The sequence below is a fragment of the Pygocentrus nattereri genome, chromosome 24 (genome assembly GCF_015220715.1).
Source record: "Pygocentrus nattereri isolate fPygNat1 chromosome 24, fPygNat1.pri, whole genome shotgun sequence".
Classification (NCBI taxonomy): Eukaryota; Metazoa; Chordata; class Actinopteri; order Characiformes; family Serrasalmidae; genus Pygocentrus; species Pygocentrus nattereri.
This window is the reverse complement of record NC_051234.1, coordinates 22364024-22385107: the sequence shown is the minus strand read 5'-3', so window position 1 is coordinate 22385107 and position 21084 is coordinate 22364024. Positions and strand designations below refer to the sequence as shown.

Below are 21084 nucleotides of genomic sequence, written 5' to 3'. Positions count from 1 at the left end.
ACAGGGACACTTTACCCCTAGACATGAAAACGCAAAATGGAGGGCTAAGTGTTAAGTGGTAGTGGCCAGGGGTTAAGTGGGATTTGGCCGAAAAATCACCTTTTAAAGAAATAATAATAATGTAAAAGTCAGCAATGTCTAGCTGGATTTCGTGGGAAATTTTTGTCATCTGTCTATTTCGTCATCTGTCTTTTCTTAACGTCATGCAGAGGCTCAACAAGAAGGTCCAGCTCGATGTCAAGGTCTCAAATGCAAAATCAACATTACACTAAAGAAGATATTACGGCAATAGTAGACGATTCATTTACATCCTTAGAAGACTTGTTGTTCATCAAGTTCTGAGCGAGTTCTCTTTGAATATTCTTTTAATCAACAGATTCATCTCCTTGGGGAAGAGGTCCAAAACACAGCCAGCATTACAAAATATTCTTCCGCACACAATTACACATTTCGACCAGAGAGGTCGCCAAATCCTCAGATCTTATGCAGTGCAGCTTTAGTAGATATTTTGGGAGCAAAGACACCAATTGATCCCTTTTTGAAAGTGATTTTTTTCCATTTGTCTGTAATACAGATATAATTTGGATGACAAAAATGCTTCAATTTTTTAAAGTTACTACAAATGTCTTTTATTAAAAATAGCAGAGACATCCCAGAATAATAAGCCATCTAAAATGGGTTTTCTAAAGTTGTGCTTTAAAATTCTATTTTAGTCTATATGCTTTTTTATATTAACAGTGTTAATGAAAATATTTAATAAAACTCTATATAAATAACATATTTTCAAGCTGTTTAAAGTCCTCTCTAATTCTCGGTCTCAGTTCTTTTAGCAAAAATTATATATATATAATTTTTTAAAAATTACTTATATACAGTTCTGTGCGAAAGTCTTAGGCACCCAAGACACACTTTCAAAATCTATTTATTTGTGTAGTATGTGTTTATTTGCTGAGAAAAGTGTAGTTTTTAATAAACAAAATGTATAGAATATGAATTAATAATGATTATATATATATATATATATATATATATATATAAAATCAGCTATATATACACACACAAGTCAGGCCTAATACATACACTGCAATATGTACAAAATAGTCAGAAATTTTAATGATACGATGAAACATACAAGGCTTTAGTTGTTGTATGTTGCACTTCATAACATGCCACACTCTGCAATTACAAAGCATGACGCACAAAAAAATTCAAATGAATAAAAGATTTATTATTATTATTATTATTAATGGCATTTTGGCTGACGCTCTTATCCAGAGCGACTTACAATTTGATCATTTTACACAATTGGCCTGACTGCATGTCTTTTGGACTGTGGGAGGAAACCCACGCAGACACGGGGAGAACATGCAAACTCCACACAGAGAGGACCCCGGTCGCCCGGCCGGGGAATCGAACCCAGGCCCTCCTTGCTGTGAGGCGACAGCGCTACCCACCTCGCCACCGTGCCGGTGATAAGGCTGATTAAAAGATGACAGAGAAGCAAAAGCCTTTTTAACTCCATCTGCCTGCTTCCTTCCTTCACACACAATCATCTAGTATGACAGCACCACTTATTCCTTTACAGTAATGTTACAGTGGGACACAGCTGTCTGATGTAACACATACAAAAGTAGTGAAATGCCATCTGGTGAGAACTGTAGTGAACATCGTTCTGCATAGGCAACGGCTGGTGGTCTACACCTGCATCCTGTAAGAATGATAACGCAACATAAACGCTCCTCTCAGGCAGACTGTACTCTGTGACCCCAGTGTATCCTGACTTATCTTGGTGCATTGATGAAATCTAAAACATGCAAAAGGCTTTTCGTAAACTTTATTGGTAAAATAAAGCAGAATTTAAGCCTGCCCAGTGCTTTCAGCGATAAAGGAGGAGATATGGAGGGTTTAAAATGGACATAACAGGCCTCCCTAGGTGAAAATAACCCTCTCTCAACTGCTGACATAATACATATGCTGAAAGGTTCACTGTACTTTAAGACTCTGACATTTCCCCCAGGACATAATGTGATTTCTTTCTTCTGCTACTTTGGCTTACCCTGTGGTGTAGGGGATGTTAATGCCCCCCAGGTTGATACTCTCACAGCCCACGATGAAGAGTGTGGAGAAGCAAAGCAGGGACACTCCGCTGCAGATCATGGCCAGCTTGGCCGACTCGCGGGCCCCCAGCTTCAGTTTCTTTATGATATATCCACCCAGCACTATGCCCACACCTGCACTAGGCACGATGATCACTCCTGAGGGAAGACGAGACACAAACAAATTGGACAGCTCAACACGCTTGAAGGAGAACAATAACTGTTCATTCTGTTGCATCAGCTAACATCCACACTGCCAAACATCAGGGGTTTATTTTTCCCCCATTGTAGAGCTGAATGGCCGTTCTATGCTGTCCTGCATTGGCGTGGACACATGAGACTGGTTACGATGTCTTTTTCCATCTGCTGTGCTGCTAAATCAAAACCAGGAAATACTAAAGAAAAATGACACACAAGAGCGGCTCAGCAACAGCTAACAGGCTAAATATTACAGAACACATTCTATTTTGGCTGTTACTCCAACACTAGTCACTCAACTGTGTGGTCTCGGGGACTTTATCCTCTAAACAGCAACAGTTAGCTGGAACTCAGCCTGTACTATTACCCTGCTAAGTAGGCTATCGTTAGCTTAACCCAGAAGGCTACTTACTACAGAACAGGTTTAGTTTCGACTTTCCAGCACTGCAACACCAATCTCTTGCAGAGCATCAATTAGTCAGAATCAAACCTGTACTGTGGTGTTTGGGTCTGTACCCCACTGGATAAGTTAACTAGAGGAACCAGCTAGCATTAGCCGAGTATAGAGGATACAGATGCAAACACCATGGAACTTGAAACGTGAAACGTGCATCAGTAGTGTTTCTTTGAGGTAGAATCAAACCTGTTCTGTGGTGACTTGGTAGCAAGCTAGCTAGGCTGGTGCTAACCAGCTCCTCTCTCCAGGTTGTTATTAGATTGACCTTTTGACATTCATTAATAGTGGATTGAAAACCGTGCACTGCTTTCATTTATTTGGCGACCGTCAACCCAAACGTATTTGATTGCTTTTGGTTTGGAAGTAACGCAAAGTGCAGCATAAATGTAGAACTCACACACAAACAGCTACGTCATTACATCATCCTACCAAACGGTTCTGCAAGTCCTGAGCAGAGGTAGCATAGAGAAAATACCTTATAGAGAAAGCACATGAACATAGAGAGAGAGAGAGAGAGAGAGAGACAGAGAGAGAGAGAGAGAGAGAGAGAGAGAGAGAGAGAGAGAGAGAGAGAGAGTGAGAGTGAGAGAGAGAGAGAGAGAGAGAGAGAGAGAGAGAGAGAGAGAGAGAGAGAGAGAAGGAGTAAGAGATGGGAGAGACAAGAAAGAGAAAGGAAGAGGGACAGAGTGAGAGAATGAGAGAGACAGAATAAGAATAAAAAAGGAAAGAGGGAGAGACAGTGAGAGTAACCGTGAGATAAAGACAGAGAGAGAGAGAGAGAGAGAGAGAGACACAGATTGAGTGAGAGTAAGAAAGACAGAGTGAGAATGAGTGAAAGAGGAAGAGATAGAGAGAGAAAGTGTGAGAGAAAGAGAGAGAGAGAGACTGTCAGTGCTGTGTATTTGCGAGATTGTAGCTTTGTGAGGTGATGAGAGCTGAAAGTCAGAGCTGACCGTTGGCAGTAGGAGGTCACTCTGTAGGTCCACACTGGTGGGCACATGTCTGCCCTCAGGCCAGAGTCTGACCAAACTCATCATCAGGGAGACATATAATGGGCAGGGGCAAGTCAGGCCAGCAGCTGTGGATTACTATTTACATCGCATACCCTCTCTCTGTCTCTCTCTCTCTCTCTCTCTCTCTCTCCCTCTCTCTGTCTCTCTCTCTCACATGCACACACAGGCACGCTCAAACACAGACATGAGTTGCATCATCGGCCTAGCCAGCAGACTGCTAAAGCTTATGATTATCTGAGAAACACATCTGCTTCAGTGGGGATCGCACCACACGCTCAGCTGAGCTTCATTAGGCTACAATAAACACATACACGCACACTGAGGTGGTAAAATATGCATTGATAGGACAACTCAGGCTGTGAAAACACATTCCAGTACCTTTTTCTATCCTCTCCGGCTAAATATAACCGTGAGTGTGTCAGAAACAACCCATACTGATGAGGGGGTGTTCGGGGGGGTGGTTGCGTGGGCGTGGGCATGTCAAGTAATCTCAAACGAGCCATCCCTTCTCCTGGGGGTAGCAATGGACCCCATTGACTTTCAATGGGAAATGTATCATTCAAAAACAGTCTGCAAAAACAGCCCCTTTTGGAATTCTTCGAGTTTTTGTGATGTCATAAAATCCAACACATTCGCATATATCCACCTATTTTGCCTACAGCAGTTTAGCCTCACCTATTGACACTGAAGAGTCAATAAGAGGTCTTTTAGCTGGAACCGCTTTATAAGTGAAGCACATAAAAGTCAGCCAATCAGAACAGAGATCATTTACATACCCCAGTCTATAGCCTGTTTAATTCCAAAGGATAAAGAAAGGTTGGAAGAGGGTCACATACAAACGTAGTATCACTGTTTTTGGTACATAAAACCACACAAACACCAAGGCCCAGTCCCATTTCTTATTTTGACCCCTTCCTCTTGTTTTTGAGTGTCATGTCACCCCTTGGAACTGAGTTTCAAGAGGTAGTGGTTAAAATCTTCCCTATAAAATGGCACCCTCAAATAAAAAAGAACATCACTTCATTAAGAGGCTACTAGCGGTGCTCTGTAGTCGACCTGCCCGTCTGCAGTGACAGCAGAAGAACAGGAAAGTTCAGCTCCTTACTGCTGGGCTTTAGTTACATTAAGGGCATCATATGCCTTCAAAGAGGAAGGGACAGGACAATCATGTATTATTGACCACCCCTAATCCTCCAGTGATATGAAGCTGAAGTCAGCTCTTCACCAACATCTTGGTCGAATTTTCCCACTCCATTTAAGGTGGAACGGGAAATTTAGCTAGATACCTATCGAGACTTCAGCATACTATTCTGCTTGTGATGTAGAAAAGGACTATATCACATTGAAACCTCAGTAAGTTAAGATAATACAATAATTAGTGTAACCTTTTAACAGAGAAACGACTCACATTTGTGGGTTTCTTTGGTCGCTCGCGCAGCCATCTTGCCATTTTTTTTTTTCTTATAACACTCTGTCTGGAGTGTGTCTCTGAAAAACCTCTGTTTGCAAGGCCATGTAGCCCTTCACCCTACCCCTGCATCTCAAGACCCTTAATCTCGAAACCCTACCACCTACCACGTGAACATGCAAAATAGAGGGTTAATCGCTAAGTGGTGGGGCAAGGGGTGAGATGGTATCAGGTCTTTGTGGAGCTCAGGGGTTCAAAATGTAAGAAAAAGGTTGGACATAGAGCCTTTAATACAAGGCCCTCACTACATTAACTATTATATCTCCATTATCTCACTACACAGGCAGGTATTTTTGCTTGACAGTTTAGCATATGTCTTCCAACAAGGAAGAATACCTGCCAATAATGAGATAATTTCACTTAATTAATTCTCTGAAAATGAGTAAAAAATGTCTTTAAACAAATTAAACAATCTCACAATAAGCGTACAACAATCTCTAAATGCAATGTATAAGATATATCTAGATTATAACTAGATCATTTAACTTGCCAAGATTTTTTTTGCAGAGAATCACTGTTTACATCTTCAATTTTGAAAAACAGGTGCTTATTGCGATTCTTAGAAAAATACTGCTTAATTATTACATTTAAATTAAAATACTTATTTGATATTGTTTTTTTTTTTTAATATGAGTGTCATTTGTTTTCTGTTTTATTAAAGAAATAAAACACTGTAGAAACAACTGGCAACAGTGCATAAGCACAATAAAAAGGAAATAAACTTTTAATACAGGAATAAGAATGTACAAATTACGGTAAAAAAAGAAGGAAATTCAATCAATCAATCAATCAATCAATCAATCAAGGAACAACTTAATATTTAAATTGATAAAAAGAAAAGCCAGTTGAAAAAGATACTAGATCTAAAACTGTGAATTTCAACCATTAACTGGCAGGTTCTTCCATAACTTGAGGGATCTGATGTTCCTTAATGCTAATGAGAAATACGAGATCCTTGCGCAAACTACTTCAGGCACAAGTCTGAAGACGTTAACCTGGGGGATGCTTTCTCATGTCAATGCTCATGAGCATGCCAGCATACGCTACAGTCGTCATAGTAACCATAGGTTCACTTCTCCTCTCTCAGTGTATCCTGGTAACAAGATGACGAGCCCCAGAACATGCAGCTCTGCCAGCATCCAGCTCACTGACATATGGTCAGCATCTCACGCGTAATGCCTCCTGGTTTTACTGCCTCAGACACTCCACACTGTCCTCAGGACAAGCCCAAAGCAACAATATGACCAAAGCAAAGTCTCCATAGCGATGCTGCAGCCATGTCCACAGAGGAGTATTCGTATGTGTATACAATGCCTGTATCTGACTGGATCCCAGGCAGCTTTCATTACAGAGACCCAAGGTGACAGAATTTGCTTATTGACCTCTCTCCGGTGTCCTGGCTGCTGGCCCGTAGGTCTGAATGAGAAAGCATTTGTTCTGCTATATCAGGGGTCACCAACACGGTCTTTTTTCACAAGATCGGTGAAAATCTCCCAAAAAGCAACCGAAGCCTCATTTAGAGTTTTGTATGTTACATAACTGATCATTTGTACAAACATGGTGCAACGTAGTGCATGATTTGTTAAAAATTGTTAGTGGCTAGTGAAAATGTTGAAGTGATGATTTGAAAATGTAAATACTTGCAGAGATTTATAGAAATAAAGTTGCATACTGATATTTATCTGTTTCCTACCTTGTTAAATCATTATTGATAATTATTGTGAGAAATCATTAACATGATCAGTGTCTTCACATAGATGAATATCATTCATTAGTAATAATAACATATAATTAAAGGTAAATTGAGCAAATTTGTTATTTCAGAAGTGTGTATCAAATTGGTAGGTTGGTGACCCCTGTGCTAATATACCTATATACCATTCAGAAGTTTGGGAGCAGTGTTTTCAAATACTGTCCAAATAAAATGCACATATCCTGAAGTAGTCCTGAGTCTAAAATGATGAACAGAGCTGAGTGACTGAGAAAGCTGCATAACATCAATAATTAAGACATTAGGGACCAGGCAGAGGATAATTACAATGTAAGTAATACATAATTACAACATTTTAACCATTTCTGTTCTTATAATTGCTAAACAACTTACATTGAAGCGTCAAACAGGTCATCTAAAAGACATTCCAAAGTCTAGTTATAATATTTGAATCTACACTAAAAGCTATTGCATATAAAACAATAAAAACTAAACAGGAATCTTTCTGAAAGGTTATTTACATTTCGCCATATTAAAGAGGCTATATCAGGGGAATACAAGTAAAAGAGCTTGATGCAGGATGTAAACACAGTAAAGGCAGCTTCATAGTAGGCTGCTTTTTCGAATGAGGCACAGTACAAGACAGTCAATCAGAGCAGAACTCATTTATATCAGTGTTAACGACACAATAACAAAATCAGCCTATTTACTTCTACGGACCAAGAGAGGTTGGAAAATGATCATGAAAAAATAAAAGGGAAACAATTAGCCCTTTAAGGCATATGCACTCTTCACAACTGAGATAAGAAGTTGGGAGTTATTTAATGCATTCCTCTGGCTTTTTAGATAATCAGACAGAAAGCAGAACTAACTGAGCAAGCTTTTTAAGACATCTAGGCTGTTTTTGGAAGGCAGCCAATGATGGGCTTCTGTTCAGGCCAGAGGTTTGGACATTACCTCAGGCAGTCATGTCAGTGTGATCACTTTATTCAGCAGCAATCTGCTCTGCCTACACAGCCCTGAGTGGATGAGAGCCATAAAAGGAAGCTCATCACACCTATGCTATGTTTTCACATGTGTCGACGACTATATGATGTGTAAATGAATGTGCTGGCTGACACGCTGGGGAGGAGGGGAATGCGTAGAATGTGTGATGGAAGAAAACAAGAGCGTGTACATATATAGGTGAGAACTAATGAAAAGAGGAGATTTAATTTGGCATTTAAAGTGATCGTTTTGCTTCTGGAGCTACAAGGCAGCTCACACGTAAAAGACGTTTTTGTGCAGCAGTTAGCGTCATGCAAACTGACTACACGCCTCAAAGCATGTCAGGTAATCTCATATAGACCTACACTATGTGGTTTCTGACAATGAATGAGAAACCGGTATCTGTCAAAATGGACATAAGCCCGCTAAACCTACACGCATCTTCAGTGTTTTCATATGTAATGATGATATAAAAGAAGAAGACACATGTAGGTTCACCGGTGGTTTTGGATAGTAAATCAAATGGCTATATTTGTAGATATGGCAACCCCAGTTTTCTATCACCACCAGTGTAAAGAAATGAGTCTGTAAGTTTCTCTACAATTAACCAGTTCACATCAAACCACTCTGAATGACCTTGTTTACATCTCTAAGACGGGGTTATGCAGAAATTCTGAAATTCCAATTTTAGGGGGTTTGATAACTGGCAGTGACATGGTCATCTGATGCCAGGAGCCCTAGTGTCCAGTGTTCCTCTGGGTAGGTAGGATGGCCCCCTCCTCCTCCTCAGAATTAGCAGTTAGCATTGGCCTCAAAGCACATTGAGCTCTCGGATAACGTCATGTTAGCGGCTGTTGAAGCAAAAAGGCTGGCTGGTTTTCCGTGTCACAGAGAAAGCACGTGCTAGCCTTCACCAACCCAGTTTGGTAGTACAGTGTGATGGGGAACAATGTATACTAATCAAATCAATCAATCAATCAATCAAGCAAAAACCATCCTTAAAGGAAACCCTCCTGGTACCTGTGTAGATGCTGGCATTGGAAGCGGGGATGCCAAACTGCGACTCAATGAATTTGGGGATGAAGGTGATGAAGGCGGTGACGATGGCACTCTCTGCCGTGTAGGAGAGACTCACGAACAGAAAGGTCATGTTACTCAGGATCCTCACAGCTGCTTTGGGGAGATCTGTGGAAAAAAAACCCAAATAAAAATAAGCACCAACACTAGTGACTGTGTCCTCTACAGCCATCACAGTAAGGACACAGCCATCAGAGAACTGGTCCTGCATCAGAGCACACAGGGGATCTGCTTCTGCTGACAGTTCTCTTACAATGGCTGTTCATCTTGTGATTTAGTACCTGCCTTATGAATAACACTCAATAACTCATAACCCTGGAGACTCTGTATAGGAGATTCTTACTACAGGCTCTAGATGGTTTCAAGCAGATACTAGATACATCTCTGATGTCTAGTGTTGCACTGATAGCTCATCATACTGCTATCTATAAGATTGAGGTTGCCATGTGTGTCCCACCGATGCTACATTTAAAAATAAGTAGAGTTGCATGCAAATATTAAGTTGATAATTTTTTAATCCCACAAACAGGGAAATTCCACCTCCGCATTTGACCCATCTGTGAAGTGAAACACCACATGCACACTAGTGAATACACACACACACTAGGGGGCAGTGAGCACATTTGCCCGGAGTGGTGGGCAGCCCTATCCACGGCACCCGGGGAGCAATTGGGGGTTAGGTGTCTTGCTCAAGGACACCTCAGTCATGGACTGTCGGCACTGGGGATCGAACAGGCAACCTTCCGGTCACAAAATTCCAAAACAGCCTGTTTAGAATTCATTGTGGTTGTGATGTCACAAGTGTACAAGTGAACACATCCTCTAAAGAGAACACACCTCTGAACATTTTAGTGCACAATTACTGTTTATTAGCTGAATTTAACATTCTGTGCAAAAGGCACGCTGTATAATTAGTTTTATGTATTTTTTACAAATACCAATTAAATAATTTTATTATTTAATAATAATAAAAATAGTAATAAGGATAATAGTAATGATAGTGAATAGTAGTAAATACAATTTACAATCTGACGAGTACAGGGCGATGGTGAAGGAGTGAAACCATCTGCAGCTCAATGTGACAAAGAAAAAGGAACTGGTGATGGACCTGAGGAGGGACAAGGCATCAGGGGGGTCAGTGTGGACACTGTGGAGGATTACAAATATCTGGGAGTGTATATTGACAAACTGGACTGGGCTAAAAACACTGACGCCCTTTACAGGAAGGGACAAAGTTCTCTCTTTTCTGAGGCACATGAGGTCCTTCAACATCTGCCGGACTATGCTCAGGATTCTTCTCTGAGTCTGTGGTGGCGAGTGTTATCCTCTATGCTGTTGCATGCTGGGGAAGCAGGCTGAGGGTGGCAGACGCCAACAGACTCAACAAACTGATCCGCAAGGCCGGTGATGCTGTGGGTGTGGAGCTGGACTCGCCGACGGCCGTGTCGGAGAGGAGGACGCTGTCTAAGCTGCAGGCCATTATGGACAATAGCTCCCACCCACTCTATGACATGGTGATGAGACACAGGAGCTCATTCAGTACAAGACTCACTCTACTGAAATTGACCACAGAGCGCCACAGGAAGGCATTCTTACCTGTGGCCATCAAACTCCATCATAACTCCTCCCTCAGTAAACAATAACTCAGAGGTGCAATAATTTCAAATGTTTATACAATATGTTTCATATTTATTATTACAGCCACTGCCACTTACTGTATTCTTAAGAATTTAAATGTGTACATTTTGCAAATTTCTCTGTTTTGTTTTAAATTATTAGAGTGCTTATTCTTTTAAATAAATGATTGCCACTGTAATAACTGCAATTTTCCTCTAGGATGAATAAGGTATTTTGATTCTGATAAACAGTAGTAGACAGTAAATAACAGTAAATAGTAATAAACAGATACAAATTTTGCACAATAAATGCAGAAAAAGGCCTTATTTAAGTGTGTTCTCTGTAGTGGATGTATTAATTATTATTATTATTACTATTATTATTATTAGTCATATAATCAGACGGTGTATTTAAAACCATTTTGTGTATTTAGAGGCATTAAATGCTTCTGACGGTTTCTATCACCACCAATTTAAACAATTCCAGTACAAGTTTCTCTGCATTTTACATCCAACTGTCTTAACAATTAACCAATGTTTTGGAAATTTTTAAAAAACAATGGAATTTCTCTTTTAAGGGGCCACAGTGGATTTTTATTTATTTATTTTTTAAATGAAAGAGTATGATGATGCACTATGTAAACTGTTTCAAAACATACACAGTCAAAGCAGTCCTTAGAACTTTACATTATTATTATTATTATTATTATTATTAATAATAGGATGTGTTTTTGTTTTGTCACTTAAAAACTCAACAAAATGTAATTTGACCACTTTTGCATATGATTGTTGACATATGGGTAAAATGTCCTTTACAACAACCTATATAAATACTTCAGATCAATATCTTAAAAGCATAATAAGAACTATCAGCGCTTGGAACATTAGCCTGAAATATAATCAACAAATTATTTATTTTTGCATTGATGTGAGAATCTGTTTAAATTCTCATGCCCGAAACCTGAAACACATTTATGAAATGGAAATGTACTATTCCTTTAATGAGTTTGTTTCCATGGTTGCCCCCCGAATGCTGACCTACTAATTAACAAAAAATCTGCCAATACCTCATAAATCCACTGACTCAGCTACAAGCTGAAGGCCTGAGAATGCAGTAGGTCACGGCAGGTTTATGAAGGGAGCCTCTACACGCTGTTCCTCAGAGCCCCTGGGCTTTTTCTGCTTATAACACTAATCAGATCTAAGGGTAGCTGGCAACTGCAAGTAGATCATGTTAGCATGTGAAGCTGGACGCAGGGAAGTTAATGCTGGAACAAGCTTTTGCCAACCAAATACTAATCAGTACATTTTGCAGGTGTTCAGCAGTAATTAAATGATGCAGCGCACAGTCCACTTTGTTCAGCGCTACCAATAAAGCAGATTTGCTCATGATAGGTTTCAGGATTTCCAGTAAGATCAGTCCTCACGTTCCTGCAATGCTACTGCACTACTGTAAAGGGAATTCCACCAATTCTTTAGTGAAATGGTGAACTATAGAGAAGCTCTCAGACTGTGATAGTGGTGATAGGAACCAGAGGACACCAATTGCACAATGCAAATATTGCCTTTTATTTACTATGCAAAATTGAAAAAATACATTTTAGGCCAAATTTTTATCTCACAACTATCATAAAAACAATGTCTCAGACATCAGGCAGCTTATTTAGAACCATTTTGTATATTACCTACCTGTGAGGGGGCTTTTAGATGCGCTGAATGCTTCTGACATCCTATCACCACCCCTTTAAACAATTCCACTAGAGTAAGTTTCTCTGCTTTTTACGTTGAGTTTCAAATCAAGCCATCAAACTCTGAATGACTTGGCATCTTAATGATTGAAATGATTTAGAAATTTTGAAACATTTATGATTTTTCTCTTTAAAGGGCCCATACAATGGAAAAACAATGCAGAGAACAATGCAAAGAATGTTTTAAAACATACCCGGTCCACACAGTCCATGGGAAACAGACGTCACAAACACTGATGTATTTATATTCTGCTTATACAAAAAAGGCCTGTTTTGAATTCACTGTGGTTGTGATGTCACAAACACTGACATATACAATTTGACTGGGTTTACCATCTGTTTCTTACTTCCCACCAGTTTCTGATGTGGTGGTGTTTTGGTTTGAGTCAATGCTCAGTGTCTGAATTGAACATGGCAGTCGTGGGCTGGAGGTTAGGGATCTGGCCCTGTGACCGGAAGGTTGCCGGTTCGATCCCCAGGGCCGACAGTCCATGACTGAGGTGTCCTTGAGCAAGACACCTAACCCCCAACTGCCACCGGGCGCCGTGGATAGGGCTGCCCACCGCTCCTGGCAAGTGTGCTCACTGCCCCCTAGTGTGTATGTGTGTTCACTAGTGTGTATGTGGTGTTTCACTTCACGGATGGGTTAAATGCAGAGGTGGAATTTCCCCGGTTGTGGGATCAAAAAAGTATTACTTAATATTTACATTCTGCTTATAGAAAACAGCCTGTTTAGAATTCACTGTGGTTGCGATGTCACAAACACTGACATATGTACATTCTGCTTATACATTTAGGCCAATCAGAAGAGAGATCAACTGCTGATCTTAAAGGCACAGTAACAAAAACAGCAGTTCAATTCTAAGACAAAGAGAGGTTGAATTATGGCTCTTTTTCAGTATATTTGTGTCCTTTAATGCACTCATCAGGTTTGAAAGTGGTGGGTTATGTGAACTTTATCAGAAGAGATGATCATATGAGGAGAAAACTAAACATATCTAGAGAGAAAGGCCTCAGAGTAATTAAAGCCCTGCATCGATTTCTGAAATCCATAAAGGTCTTTGAAAGCTCATTAGTGAACTGTGCAAGTCAAAAACTTCAAAAACAATCAGCACCTTTGACATAGTTTAATGAGCTAACCGCAAAACCAGTTCTCATTGAGGAGTTTCAAAGCCGAATCAACAAAGAAAAAAAACATTCGTTTGTTACGCAATTTTTCGCTTCTACCATTTAACTTGGTTCATCAATCTATGATATTTCATTAGGGCCCATTTCACAGTGGCTGTGCCATCAGAAAAAAGCGCTATCGCAGGCGGAGTCAGCAGAGCCATGCGCTTCAGCGAGACGAGGGCTGTGCGAGGGCGGCCCCCTGGGAGCTCATTTGGAGAAAAAGCAGGCGGCCTGCTTCTTTCCTAGATAACACCACAGCTATTTATCAGAGAAACTCTCTCCAGCGAGGACAGCTACCTTCATATCGGGGATGCCGAGGCATTATTGCGCTGCTGCTTTCTACCTGTGATGACTGTTTCTATCTGGGCCAAGAAAGAGCCCACAAAAAACTTTGGATATTGTCATTTTCCTATGAAAATTGCATTCAAAAACTCAATTTTTTGGTGCAAGGAGTATGGAGATCTGAAGATCATGAACTCTCAGAGCCTCTTCATGGGTGCCAGTGTCCTCACAGCATGGTTAAAGCATGACTATGCAGTGCTTTTCCCTTTGTTTGGCACTTACGCTGAGGGCGCAGGTGATCAGGTATTGTGAGAGGGGATGAGTCCATCCTTAGCTTTCTGATCGAGCTCTGGAATGATCAGCTACCCACAGACCAAAATCAAACATGTTTGATTTTTACATCTCAGAACATTGGAGTTCTGTAGTGTGATGTGGTCAGCGATATAACTGAACAAGTGATTCAGGAAAGAGCCAAAGAGAAATAGGAGAGGGAAAAAGGTGAAGAGATGTGTATGCATGCCACACGAGCAGTGGACCACACACACAGAGCACACATACAAATAAGAGCCTTTCTAATGTTTCTAATGTTTGGATCCAGAGGTCAAGACACTCGCTTTACCATTACAAGTCAGCTGTAGCCGAAACTCACTGTGTGACACTCTTCATCTTATCGACATTTTACGTGAAATGGAGTATTAGAAAGATTTACAGTGGTGATAGGAACCAGAGGACACAATGTGTACAATGCAAAATGCATTTATTATGCAAAATTAACCCCCCCAAAAAAAGGCCAAAACTTTCCTAGAAAGTGCTATTTTAGGTTAAAGTGTTTGATGCACTATGCAAACTGTTTAAAAACTAACCCAGTCCATAAGTCCCTGGGAACCAGTCTGCAAAGAGTGGCCGGTTTAGAATTCACAATGGTTGTGATGTCACAATCATGTACATATTTACATTTTGCTTATCCAAAACAGCCTGTTTAGAATTCACTGTGGTTGTGATGTCACAATCATGCACATATTTACATTCTGCTTATCCAAAACAGCTTGTTTGGAATTCACTGTGGGTGGGATGTCACAATCACGTACATATTTACATTCTGCTTATCCAAAACAGCTTGTTTGGAATTCACTGTGGGTGTGATGTCACAATCATGCACATATTTACATTCTGCTTATCCAAAACAGCTTGTTTGGAATTCACTGTGGGTGTGATGTCACAGTCACATACATATTTACATTCTGCCTCTCCCAAACAGCCTGTTTAGAATTCACTGTGGTTGTGATGTCACATACATATTTACATTCTGCCTCTCCCAAACAGCCTGTTTAGAATTCACTGTGGTTGTGATGTCACAATAACGTACATATTTACATTCTGCCTCTCCCAAACAGCCTGTTTAGAATTCACTGTGGTTGTGATGTCACATACATATTTACATTCTGCCTCTCCCAAACAGCCTGTTTAGAATTCACTGTGGTTGTGATGTCACATACATATTTACATTCTGCCTCTCCCAAACAGCCTGTTTAGAATTCACTGTGGTTGTGATGTCACAATAACGTACATATTTACATTCTGCCTCTCCCAAACAGCCTGTTTAGAATTCACTGTGGTTGTGATGTCACAATAACGTACATATTTACATTCTGCTTATAAATTTAGACAATTCAGAAAAGACAGCACCAGAGATCATGTTGATCTTAAAGAAACAGTAACAAAAACAGCAGTTTAATTGTAAGGCAACAAGAGAGGTTGAATTATGGCTGTTTTTTGCTTTATAGTTTATTTATAGTTTGTGCAACCTGGATGTCACAAAAAGACAAGAAACTGACATTAAGTTTGAGATTTCTTATGTTTTAGAAAACTATTAAGATTTTAAAAGGTGTGTAGTGTACACCCAGTCTTAGTTGGACAAGCTACTGAAATCTTGCATTTTACTTCGTCGATGACTAATTCAGTAATCAGTGGGAACAACACTGCACTACGCCCGTGTTTTCAAAGTACCTGTGGCAGGAGCAAGTGAAAGAAACACAGCTTCTATAGGCCACTATAAAAATCGCCCATGAGGACTATGCCAGTACATATACATTGCTGCCTGGAAAGGTTTAAGCTCCATGTGTAAATGTGATTATTTAACTGTATAATAATATACTTGCAAAGTAATCATGTAATGAATTAATAAAAATCATTCAGTGGTCACCATGATGGACTCACCCTTGATGTCCTTCCCAAAGCCCATGGAAGAGGTGACCGTTTGTCCTTTGCTGCTAGATTTCTCCTTCATGACGTCGTCATCGCTGGGCACATCATCTGCACCAAGCTTTTTCTTCTTTTTCTTCTTGTGGCGAGGGGGCAGTTTCTTGGGGAAGGTGAACATGGGGAAGATGACCAGCAGCATGGCTATTGCACACAGCAGAAAGCCACTCCACCTGAGGGGAAGAGCAAAGACAGGATCTCCATACATCTCTATGTCTATCCCTTATTGAGGAAAATACACTGTCAAAAGTTTGGAGACATCTAGCTTTTTAAAATGGTTTTAACAGAACGGACCACTCATTTTATCCCTTGACTGTGATGTTGACACTTATGAGCACTCAAATCTTTCAGGAGTTTAAACCACTTTTTTGGGGTCAAAAGAGATTCAAGCCTGTGGCCAGTGACAATTAACTGAGTTACCACAGTAACCCTTGTTTGTTTATTGATATATTTCATTCAAATCACATGTAAACATGGGTGATGTGACATCCTGCATTAATATCACAGCATTTGTACCCAACATACAACCCCAATTCCAATGAAGTTGGGACATTGTGTAAAAAATAAATAAAAACAGAATACGATGATTTGCAAATTCTTTTCAACCTGTATTCAATTAAATACACAGCAAAGACAAGATATTTAATGTTCAAATGGATAAACTTTGTTTTTTGCAAATATTCACTCATTTTGAACTTGATGCCTGCAACACGTTCCAAAGAAGTTGGGACAGGGGCAACAAAAGACTGGGAAAGTTGAGGAATGCTCAAAAAACACCTGTTTGGAACATTCCACAGGTGAACAGGTTAATTAGAAACAGGTGAGTGTCATGACTGGGTATAAAGGGAGCATCTCTGAAAGGCTCAGTCGTTCACAAGCAAGGATGGGACGAGGTTCACCACTTTGTGAACAACTACATGAGCAAATAGTCCAATAGTTTATGAACAAGGTTTCTCAACGTGCAATTGCAAGGAATTTAGGGATTTCATCATCTACCGTCCTTAATATCATCAAAAGATTCAGAGAATCTGGAGAAATCTCTGCAAGTAAGCAGCAAGGCAGAAAACCAACATTGAATGCCCGTGACCTTCGATCCCTCAGGCGGCACTGCATTAAAAACTGACATCATTTTGTAACGGATATTAACCACATGGGCTCAGGAACACTTCAGAAAACCATTGGCTCTTGCACAGTTGGACATCATTTAAAAGCTTCTGAGGGTATCAGGTTAAGTGACCAGACACCACAGCCCCAAACTGTAAAGTTCAGGTGACATTCACAATTCCGGTCTTTATAAATAGCTTACTGGTGCTTTGTGGCCAAATAAAAAATGAAAATACAGTACAAACACAACTTGCACTGCACTGCACTTTTACTTTTATCTGACCAGGATTAAGCTTCAACTCTCTCATACCTGAGTTAGAGGTTGTCACAAAAATACCAGTAAAAAAAATATGTGCCCCCCTCACCACCAGTGGCCAGTTTGGAAAAGAAAGCCATGAAATCATTGTTTTGGCAAAATCTGCTCTTGATACCAAGAGAGACACTTTGAGGATCGCAAAGCTGAAAGTTAAAGCTTAATAAACCCAGAGGATTAGCACAGAGCTGCTATATACTACAAACGTTTGCAGGGATTTTTCTTACTTCTTTGAACACTATCTTTACCCAAGAAGGCCAAATTTTTTATTGTGAACATTGGAAAATACTCAAATGGACAAAGCTGAGAAGAACTCTTACCAGTTACCAACAAAGCGAGGGTCACTCTGATCAATGTTGACGATGGTTTTTGGGTCCACATAAAAGCCAATGAGAACTCCTCCCAGCAGATACCCAGCCGCTGGACCCAGAGCACCCATCACATACATGATAGCTGTAGAACACAAAAACAGGTTTAAATTTTTACACAATATTACAATGAGGGATCATATAAACCTAAATATTAAAATGTTATAATGACAATAACAACAACTACTAATGTTAAAATACTCAAAATATGTCCCATATTTACTGTAATAGTAGCTCCTTTTTTTGCACCATTTCAACACACCAGCTGTCCTTTACTTTGCGTGAAAATTTCACGATGAATGGACCAATAGAACTGCTCTAAAATCACTTGGGAAAAAAACGCCTTTACATTGACTTACACTGAAAGGTAAAGATACTTTTTTTTCTTTGGACAGCAACGATATGTAAGTCCCATTTGTATTACAATTACATATTTATATTTATTTTTATATATATATATATATAATGTGTGTGTGTTTGTGTGTGTGTGTATCAAAATGGCCCATATATATTGCATTTATCTATGTATCTATTAATCAGTTCTTCAGACACAGGTAAAGCTGAATAAAGCTTAGACTAAGCTTAGACTAAAAGGTCAAAGTGCCAACAGTAAACTGCCATCCAGAATTCCATTTAATCTAGGTTTGGGCTTAGTCTGGGTTGGAAAAATGTAACCTGCAAAATCTGACCTTATTCTCAATAATCAAAATGAATGGCTGATGACCGTTTACATTTATAAAAAGAACAACAACAAAAAAAAACAACAAAACATTACACTAATTGAAGATAGCTGAGTCTTGAAACCCTGGGTTTCTTAAATAGTCAGGACTTTTTTACTGAAAATGAACAACAACAAACATGTGCACACACACTGTATTACTGTACCTTCCAGTTCCACCAACAAGTTCCACCCATGTAACGTTCCACCATAATAAGCCTAATTAATGCTTTCAAATGTTCTTTCCACTTTAGCCATTAAGTTACTGATTGACTGTGCCGCTGCTAGCTGAGGTAGCACTGAGAAGAGCACAAGCCTTCAGTGTCTAAACATTAACACAGCACACTTCCCACACTTCCTCTGCTCTCTCGCAACCCACTACTGTCCGCCGCTTCTCAGAAGAGGCACAAAACAAGCCAATAGCCGCTGACCTTTACTTGACATTATGATCTTTACTGGAGCAAAACATTCCCAGTGCCCCGTAAAGAGGAAAATGCTAACGTTTACTGCCAAATAAGCAAAGTCTGGTACGTTGAAGGTGAATGCCCAGAGTACATATAACAGTGGTGTCGAAAAACAATGATAAGGTTTTATCGGACAAGGAGAATCGTTCTCACCTTTAATGCACGTAACTGAATAGGTTTCATTCCAATTTGTTTTTGCTAATTTGTCTTGTTCCAAAAGGCTTTTAAGGCATTTAAAAAAGCTTACAAGAAGAAATGGGCAGCTGCAGATTTGAAATAATGCCTCATATGTACTAGATATAGACAATATCTATTGCAATAAGAAATTCTGCCAACCACAGGAACCAAAATAAATGACTTTGCTCTTTCAGTAAAAGCAAAGTGGAGCTACTGATGTATTAATGCCTTTGCCACGCAAAGACCTTTTTGTCATTTATTAATTTTTATTACTTAATTAATAAAGGAATAGCAGTGAAAATATGGTCATGACGATGCATAACCAGTCCAGCAGTGTGAAAGAATGAGAAGTCAGCTCATTTATAGGGGCTTGTGGACCCCAGTGATGCCATATCCATCCATAAGTGACTACCTCTGATAGGACTGTGTGATGGAGTCCCAGCTAAAGGGAAAATTGAGTTAAAACAACACGTTGGACTATTTACCAAACTGAGAAGTTGACCTAAAAAAATTCAGAGAGCCTTCGATTCAACCAAGATGTCCGAGGTGACTTCATTGTCCTCATATTTAGTTAACTCAAGAGAAGCCGTGTAATCAGTTACTTCATGAGTTTTAGCTGACCCATTTTTAACAGTGAGGAGGATGTTTGTATGTAGGATATGCATGTGTACATGTACAGTATCCCACAAAAGTGAGTACACCCCTTACATTTCTGCAAAATATTGGATAGAACTTAGTCAGTGTACAGCTTGTAAAGCAGTCTAGATTTACTGTACTGTAGATTTACTAGATTTACTGAGAAGAACTCAACACACAGCCATTAATGTCTAAATAGCTGGCAACATAGGTGAGTCCACCTCACAGTGAACATGTCCAAATTGTGCCCAATTGTGTCGTTGTCCCTCCTTCGTGTCATGTGACTCGTCTTTATTATTTAAACATTTTCATTTTAATTACATTTACTAGTTCTCATTTTAATTTTAATTACTTTTTCTAATGACGCATAGTTTTTTGATGCAGAAAGTGCTTTAACAACTACATTTAACATCTTTTTTTAGTATTTTGTGTGCCCACCCTTTCGATTCTTCTCAGGAGACTCACTTTTTTTTTTGCAGCAGGACATCCACTATGCCAACAGAATTATCAGGTACAGACCACCACTTATGCTATCTGCACACTGTTTTTACAGTTAAAAAATGTAAACACCCATCGCTGATATGTTTAAGTCAGTTCACCAGCCTCACTGCCTCAACTGTACATCCACCGATCCAGAACTTCAGCTGGTTCTGATCCAGAAACCAAAGCCCATTTATCCAGGCATAATCTCTAATCTCTCTCAGACCCGGAGAAGCCGATCTTACAGCGTCCGATGTTACACAACCCACACATGTACACACAGACAAAGCAGGCAGACAAGATTATTCACTTGGAAAAGACCAAAGCAAGAGGGGATGAATCAAAATCTGCATGGGTCTTACACGTGTTTCTGGCAGACAGCAGCCCAGCAAATCAGCTTTCTTTGCAAGGTGGTGGGCTACTCTCTACTTTAAGTGTGGACCTTGGTCATCTAGGAGGAGCTCAGATTAGATCTGCTACTCCTCTACACTGAGAGGAACCAGCTAGGATGCCCTCTGTCCCCCTCCTGTTGGAGTTTTAGCAGGTATGGATCTTCTGGGACGAGACTCCGGGGTCGTGCTTAAACTCGCTGGAAGGATTATATCTCCAAGTAGGCCTGGGAGCGGCATGGGGTCCCACAGAATGAGCTAGGGAAAGTTGCAAGGGACAGGATTGCCTGGGATTGTCTGCTTTTCTTATAGGTACCACGACCCATGACCACAACATAAGTGGTTTAATAAGA

The 21084-nt window shown here is 40.0% G+C and overlaps 1 protein-coding gene across 1 annotated transcript in view; it reads right to left on the bottom strand.

Moving 5' to 3' along the window:
- Positions 1-21084, bottom strand: part of LOC108438397 (solute carrier organic anion transporter family member 5A1) — a 75196-nt gene that overhangs the window by 14515 nt on the left and 39597 nt on the right. Inside the window, exons 3-6 of the mRNA XM_017716191.2 lie at positions 17820-17952; positions 16041-16255; positions 8951-9115; positions 2057-2255 (exon numbers count right to left, since the gene is read on the bottom strand). Coding sequence (XP_017571680.1) covers positions 2057-2255; positions 8951-9115; positions 16041-16255; positions 17820-17952 — 712 coding nt within the window. The remainder of the gene's footprint in view (positions 1-2056; positions 2256-8950; positions 9116-16040; positions 16256-17819; positions 17953-21084) is intronic.